At 44.1% G+C, this 7904-nt stretch overlaps 1 protein-coding gene across 1 annotated transcript in view; it reads left to right on the top strand.

Moving 5' to 3' along the window:
* Positions 1–3086: 3086 nt before the first annotated feature.
* ERN2 (endoplasmic reticulum to nucleus signaling 2) overlaps positions 3087–7904 on the top strand; it is a 1116259-nt gene continuing 1111441 nt past the window's right edge. Inside the window, exon 1 of the mRNA XM_069647392.1 lies at positions 3087–4728. Coding sequence (XP_069503493.1) covers positions 4654–4728 — 75 coding nt within the window. The 5' untranslated portion in view covers positions 3087–4653. The remainder of the gene's footprint in view (positions 4729–7904) is intronic.

Raw genomic sequence — 7904 nt, 5'->3', positions numbered from 1 at the left:
GACATGCCTGTCTCGTCCCTCTTTCCAGTTCACAATAGCTGTATCTACTGAAGTAGATATTGTAATAGGCCGAAACGTTTCAAAGTCGTTTGCAAGAAGTTCCATTCTATGCGATCAAATGCCTTCTCACCATCTATAGACATGACCACCACTTCTGTTGACAATTTCCTACTCGCATATAAGGTCAGAATTAGTCTGTGCATGTTTTCTGATGCATGTCTCCCCTTGATAAAGCCCGCCTGTTCTGGGTCAATAATTTTGGATGATATGTTCTCCAATTGCATAGCCAGTGCTTTTGCCAGTATTGTATTATCTCTGTTAATTAGGCTTATTGGTCTATAGCTATTCATTTCCAATGGTGGTCTGCCTTTTTTCAGAAAAAGAGGCGTGCCTAGTAGTGGATGGCAGTAACCTTTTATTTATACATCATTGCATGCATTCGTTCAAATACCTTATCTGGCATAATTTTGTACAGTTCCGCTGGTAGGCCATCTGGCCCTGGACATTTCCCCACATTTAGCCGGTAAGCCACTCTTTTAAGTTCCTAAGCAAACTAAGATCAGTTCCCAGATGTATTTTTTTCATCATCTACTTTTTTTTAAAGAACATCCTTCGATGTAATCATTTTAGTCTTCCTCATTCGGACTTGCTTCAGAAGTGTACAGTTTTGAGTAATAATCTCTAAACTCATTGTTTATTTCCACTGGCTTAAATGTGGTAACTCCACATGATCCCATAATTGCACTGATCATTCTTGTCCACCAACCACATTTTTGAGGGAATGCTGGCATGGTCTGGTGCGTTTGACCAAAGGAAATGCATTCTGTTCCCAAAATTCTTCTTTATGGCTTAACGTAATTGAAATGGACGGGAAAACGATGTTCTGGGTAAATTGGTTCCTGTGTGATATCCGATGTCTTGGCGACCTATTTAAGGATAAGAAGTGGATCACTTTTAACAGTTTGATTGCTGAAAAAGTGATGGAAGGCTGCACGTATGCCGAATATCACAGATTAAAGAGAACCATAGGTCGGAGAATCCCAGATGAAGGCAAAGACTGTGCGAACTGGCTGAAAGAGTTCAAAATGTCTGGTCATATTGCTTCAAAGATTAACAAACACCTGGCTAAATACAAAAAGGTTAACGAAGATCTACTCAATTGTCAAGTACTATAGGCACAGAAATGAGTGTATGCAGATGGGACAATATATGCAGGAGTGTGAGCATGACATTGTTAAACCTTGGAGAAAGGGCAAGGCAGATCCACATTTTAAACAGGGTATACTGGACTTTGCTTAAACTCCATGCAAGGGGTTTGAATAGAGTCAGGGGCATGTTGCAGGTGCAAGCATATGATTTGGTAGTGCAGCTTTTTGAGGGTATTTTGGCAAGAAATTTCTAAAAATATGAACATGGTTTTGAGATTGGATATCGATTAAGATTTTACAACCATTATAATGGGGGAAGAGGATGTAATAGCTGACTTGTCATACCCGCAGAGGTGCTGGTTCGTCAGAGCTTCTCGGACAGCAAAAGAAATTATATTGCGAGAATGGAAAAATTAGCTAGCACCTTCAGTCAATGCATGGGGAGGGGAGAGGGGGAGCAGGCCTTTATGTGGGGGGAACTTGATGCCTGGGAGGTTTTTCCTGATAACCGTGTGTATAATGACTACAAATAACCAAGGGTATCTGTAGTTCCTTACACTGTAACCGCAGTTATAGAGGAAAGTTATGCAAAAAAATATATATTTGACAGCTACAGTGACGGTGGGGTGAAGAATCAACACAATAGAATCAACACAATAGTGTTTTAAAGTACAGAGTGGGCATGGCAGAGTGGGTGTTATATACAGTGGACACAGCCAAAGTCTGTGGCCACTGGCTATGGCTTTTGGCCACGGCTAGTGGCCCGTGTGTTTTAAAATTTACAGTAGGCACAGCCAAAGGCGTGGCCACTGGCCATGGCCGAACACAGTGGGCATGGCCAAAGGCCATGGCTAGTGGCCTGTTTGACTTTTTAAATATACAGTGGCCCATGGCTAGTGCCCTGTTTGTGTTCGGCCTGCCCACTGGCGTGGCACGTTTGTTTTTTTAAATATACAGTGGGCACGGCCAAAGGCCATGGCTAGTGGCCCGTTTGTGTTCTCAAATATACAGTGGGCTGCAAGTGTTTTAAAATATACAGTGGCCATGGCTAGTGGACCGTTTGTGTTTTGAAATATACAGTGAGCAGAGCTGAACTATGGAATGACAAAACCCTTGAAATTCAATGAAAAACTTTTGTTAAATTTTAGTTAAGGTACTAAACATATCGCTAACCAAAAAAGTGATTGGTGGAAGGTTTTGAATTAATCTGAACCACTGGCACTGCTGAAATTCACTGCATTTGGGAATTCATAACTGCCTTAACTTGGCGCGTTCCTGTTGCAAAGCCTGTACCAAAGCCCAGGAGCACATACAAAGCCCAAGATATACAATGCTTGTTTGTTTATTTATAGTGCGCGCCGAACCTAGAGGTAACTTGATACTAAATGGCATTAGAGGGGTATGTCTTTATGGGGGACATCCACTGAAACGTGCCGAGTTAAGACAGTCATGAATTCCCAAATGCGCTGAATTTTACTACCTACCAATGATGCCCTATATTTTTGTATGTGTTTGGCATTGCACAAGCGTTTTTATTATCTATAGTTATTATACATACACATATAGTACGCACAAATGAAGAAGTGTGTGTTTCATTATTATGATAGAGGACTTTGCCATCGTCAATTGCCACCAAGGACATCTCCCTGTCAATCCCTGTGTGCCCCCTTCTTCTCGCCCCGCCTCTTCCCCCACCCACCCAAATATAATTCCTGGAGATGCGACTGCCTCTGTGCACACTTGGCTTGTGCTCTGCAGTCACTCTCTATCCATAAAGTTCCACGTCCTAACAGAGGCATGTGCAACACTCGGACTTCCTGGTTGCGTGCCCCTCCTTGTCTCATTGGGCAGCGTAACGTCAGGATAGAAGAAGCACGTGGATAGGTGTTGTGGTCGGGAACCGCTCCCCGTAGATCCGCCTCAACCCGGAAGTAAGGCCAAAGAGGTCAGGTTGCACCAGATTGCTGAGAGGGGCGTGGCGTAAAGGTATGGGAGTGGGAATGGGTTGGTTCGGAGGGCGGAGCCTGGTCCCATCAGCCCACAAGCTAAACTAGGAAAGAAAAGCACAGGCAGCGCTGGAAGAGACCGACAGCGATCGTACTTCACGGGGCATCGCGCAGCAAAGCACAGCTCGAATCAGAGTGGCACATTCCAGGTACCCGTTTGCGGTAGGGGGCACTACTACTTTCAGTGGCACTGGGACGGGTTCTTGGTACAGAACCATGGCAAAGCATCATAGGCAGTTAGTATAAGCCTACATCGCATGCGATGGAGGGACGGGAATGATCTATAACCATCGTGTTGGGTCCGACTGAACTACTGAAGTTGTTTCAGGGCTAATGAGCAGATCAGGAACTGTGGCTGGTGTGTCAAAGTTAAATCAAGGTAACGGAGCCAGTATTAAATGCAGTGCTAGTGTCTGGAATAGATTAAATGCGGTCAGAATTATGGTGAGGGGGTAGGGCAAGAACATGGGCTGTAGCCAGGATCAAGCGAACGAGATGCTCAAGGATCCATGTAGACAGTGTAAAGGGAGTTAGGAAAGTGAGCTAAGGAATATAGTCAGAGAATCCAGCGTGAGGGTTGGAGATAAAGGGCTAGATGTGCAATGTCAAACTAGGTGAGCTGGTTAACTAAGGGCCAGGGGAGCGTGCAAGAGCACCAGCCAGGGTAAGGAGACCAGAGGTCTAGCATGCAGGCCGATAGGCAGGGAGGTGGTGCCAGGCAAACCATGACTACAGAACAAGTGCCAGCTTAGGCGCCGATAGTGACAAGGTACCAGAACTAGGGGTACCCGTGGAAGTTATATTGGGAGTACCAGATCATCCAATGACGGAATTGGGGAGCCACAATCCTTACCAGTGGAGGTGTTTGGCCAGTGGAATGAGGCACACAAACCAGCTCCATGCGGTGCTGTTGGAACCAACCATCAATGCACATCTACCAGCCAACTCTGTCCCAGGAACCAGAAGCCTTCAGAGTAAAGGGAATCGACACTGAGAGCAGAACCTGCTACAAACTGGTACTGGAATCAAATTCTTCCAATAGATGAAGGGTTTGTCACTGCACCTAGATTGTGAAGGAAAAGCTTCTCTGTCACTGGAACCTGTATCTTTTTCTTGAAGACAGTCTTGTCACTCGAACCGACCCTACCTCTGGATTTTGCACCTAAAACTGACACACTCAATTGGCACTTTACTCATTCTTGTCACTGGAACCATTCAGTGTCAGTGAAACATCCCTGGTCTAGGCAATCGTCCCTAATCACTGGAATGTGCTTCTGCCACTAGAACCTAACCCAGTCATTGAATTGCACCATTGTCTCAGATCCCATGTGACTGGAATCTGCTTTGTCTCTTTTTAAGACTACATGACTAATTCTGAAGCTAACTTGCCCTGTGCTTGGAGGATCCTGTGCTGAACCTTCTGGTTAGCCTTTTACACTGCCCTAGAGGTAACCCACGGCATTGCTGGAGTAGCCTACGCAGACCCTGACTGAAGCAGAATGGCAGGGGACACTTTTCATCAGAAGGCCTCAGTGTTGGCATGGCTGTACCTGGCATCTTTCAGTCTGCTCCAGGTAAGAAAGCCTGACAGCCTTGTGAGTTCTGCATATTTTGCTTTAGAGGATATAACATTTTCTACAATGATGTATCTCTTTGCAGTAGCTAAACCTTCATTTGTATGTCTAAATAGTTGTAAAATGTTAGTTTTCCTTTTTTGGGCCGATTGAAATTTGTACGATGATGAATTTTAGGCCGATGACGTTGTGGTCCAGTCTGTCAATCCTCATTCAGTCTGTGCTGTCATCTTAATTTTGCTTTTTTCATTGTTTGTTTTTGGCTCTCGGGTAGTGTGACCAGTTGACTCCATATCTGCGGACTATGATTTTAACAGTCCCGAGCTACCATGTAACCAACCAATGTTTTATGGGAGTTGTAGTCTTGATAACTTAAATTGAACATCTCATTATCTTTCATTTTATTTACTTAAATTATTACAGCCTATGTTCCAGTGAGCCGTAAAATAAATGGAAGGCATTAAAAGCGTTGAGTAAAGCTTTTATGCCTTTCATGGACGCCACAGCTAATTTTCAATCATTTGTACGGCGGAGAGGAAGGGCAGAGTGAAACGTGGATACATATGTAATTTGACGGCAGGGACCTAGTACATTTGCACTCATGCGTAGCCAGGACACTGCCTCCCAATCTTTCGTCATTTATTTGCACAGCAGTGTGCAAATGTGCAGGGCAAAAGGCAGCATACTGTGACAATTAAATGCTACCCGACATGCAAGCATGTCAGGCAGCGTTTACTCACTTTGCATGACGGAGTGTAAAAGTGCACAGGTGTGCGCCGCCTTTTCCCATGCACATTTGCACTCTTCTGTACAAGTGACAAAAATTTGGCGGCAGGATTTAGCTACACCTGAGTGCAAACTTGCCAGGTCCGTGTCATCAAATTACGTATTTATATGAAATGAGCTCCAGAATGTTATGCAGTACAGGGTAGAATTAAGGTATATGGGGCTGCACCAGCCACCACAACACCGAAAGACAGTTACTTCTATAGGGTGTTACTAAAATTGCCATCTAGTTCTTGTTAAATGCACCTCCATAGGTCTGAATTCTTTCAGATGGATATTAGAAGTGTTTCAAGTATCGGCACATGCAGGGTTTTTAAAGGCTTGCATCTGTGTATTTTTCTCAGTTTGTTTTCCACCCTTATTTCATTAGCCAATGCACTCGCAGTAATACTGACCTACAGCCAGTGCTTTAAATGGACTGGTAGTACCCGGCCATTAGTATCTGCACTTCTCAAAGCCTGAAAGAGAGTACCGGTACTCAACTATCTGGCAAGGTGAAAATGAAAGCAATTCCTGTTATCACAATGAATGAATAAGCTCCTGCAGCATTTGCTGGGGAAAGCAGGGCCCTCTCCCTCCTCACCACCCACAGTGGCCATATTGTGTCCTTGAGGACCCGCCCTGCAGAACAAAACGAGAGACAGACATGCAGCTCCTGAGTTCTCAGCACACTAGTTGCGGAACACTATTTTGTTAAATGGGCTTCACCTGTTACGCATGGGGGTCTCTTGAGAGTTTGCAGGTGGAGCAAGGATTGGACCGGCTGGGCAATTACTTTTTACGTTTTGTTATTATTAGTGCCTTTTCCAATATGTCAAATGTTCTTTACCACATTGCATAACAATACACTGGAAGTTTGTGTGACTATCCCAGATACACTGCTTAACCAAGATCCTTGGTTCATAATTTAATCTCACTGTGCATTGCCTGCAAAAATTGGGAGTTCTCAAAGCATGCCATCTTTTATACATAAGGCTAGTGCCAAAACTTGTCAAAATCGGTCTGTGATTGATGAGTGTCTTTGCAAGATGGTTGCGTTAGGCTGACACAATCAAATGTAAAGGTAATTAATGGTAAACGATTATATTGACATTTTGGCTGGAAACACTGAGATGTTTCAGCATACCATGCTCCAAAGGCCAGATTCCACAGAGAGCTAAAGAGGGTGTGAGAACATAACTGAAGTCTGAGTGTGGGGAATGAGACATATAGAAATTGGCACACATGGAGAATGAGACACATAAAAAGACAAATGGAGAACTAGGAAAACAGTTGGAAACATACACATGGTGTGAGGTTAATTGAAATGGGTCAATGAACCTCGACCAGGCTCCAGCGTGAGATTGATTTTAAGACCGTTCCAGGTTTAGCCACAGCTCACTTATAGCCTAGATTGGTGAGTTCATGCACTTCTTTGTTTCCAATGAAAGCACTGCCTACAGCGACCTGCAAACCACCCTGCCGAGCCTATGAAATGTAACACTCTTGTAATGTATTGTAACGATATTTGTAAAGCGCAACATGGGCCTGCTGGCATCGAAGTGCTGAAGGGAGACCGAGAGGAGAGGAAGAAGCAATCCACTCTAAAACAGCAATGTTTTAAGTTGTTTACGGAAGCTGGATAGGACGTGGTTGCCCCTTATATGAAGCGGGAGAGCATGCCATAATGACGGGGCCAACACAAAAAATGATCTGCTGCCGGCCCGGGCACTTCTGAAGTGTGAACACACAGCAGAAATTGATTGGCAGAGCGAAGTGATCTTTTAGGTTGATGGAGGGAAACCTTAGTTTGAAGAAATTGGGCTCCCACAGAGTGAATAGCGCGGTGAACCGTACATAAGATCTTAAAGCTCCCCTGGGCCCTAACTGGCAGCCAGTGGAGGCGTTGGAGATGATCATGTGAATGGGATAGTCTGGGGGCATTGAGAGCCAGTTTGGCGGCTGCATTTTGGAGAATCTGAAGCCTCTTTTTTAACATCTCTGGTTGGCTGAGATAGATGCCATCAGTGCTCCAGATAAGATTTTGAGATGGGAGTATTTTACTCCCTATTTTTAAACTTTGAGAGTAAATGTGATTTTAAGAGAGTAAAAATTACTTTTCTCCTTTGCAAGAGAGTAAAATGTACGTGACATCCAGCCAACCTGTGCAAAAACTGTATGGAAATCATTACTACGCGGCAGCTTTCTGCATTGTAACAGAATACACCTTTCATTATTTCTCTAAGGTCTGGCCATTTGAGCTCTCCTGTATATATTTAAATGTTGAAAACACAAAAGCCTAGCCAATTACATAGTAAAGCAAACATGAATTGCATTGTGTGTTTTGAGGTTCCGATAGCAGAATTGTCTTTTGGTGTTTAATGAAAGCCCTCATTTCCTGGAGCCATTAC

The sequence above is a fragment of the Ambystoma mexicanum genome, chromosome 2q (genome assembly GCF_040938575.1).
Source record: "Ambystoma mexicanum isolate Mex_15411 chromosome 2q, UKY_AmexF1_1, whole genome shotgun sequence".
Lineage (NCBI taxonomy): Eukaryota > Metazoa > Chordata > Amphibia > Caudata > Ambystomatidae > Ambystoma > Ambystoma mexicanum.
The sequence above is the reverse complement of the archived record's forward strand: the minus strand, read 5'-3'. Positions and strand labels throughout refer to the sequence as shown.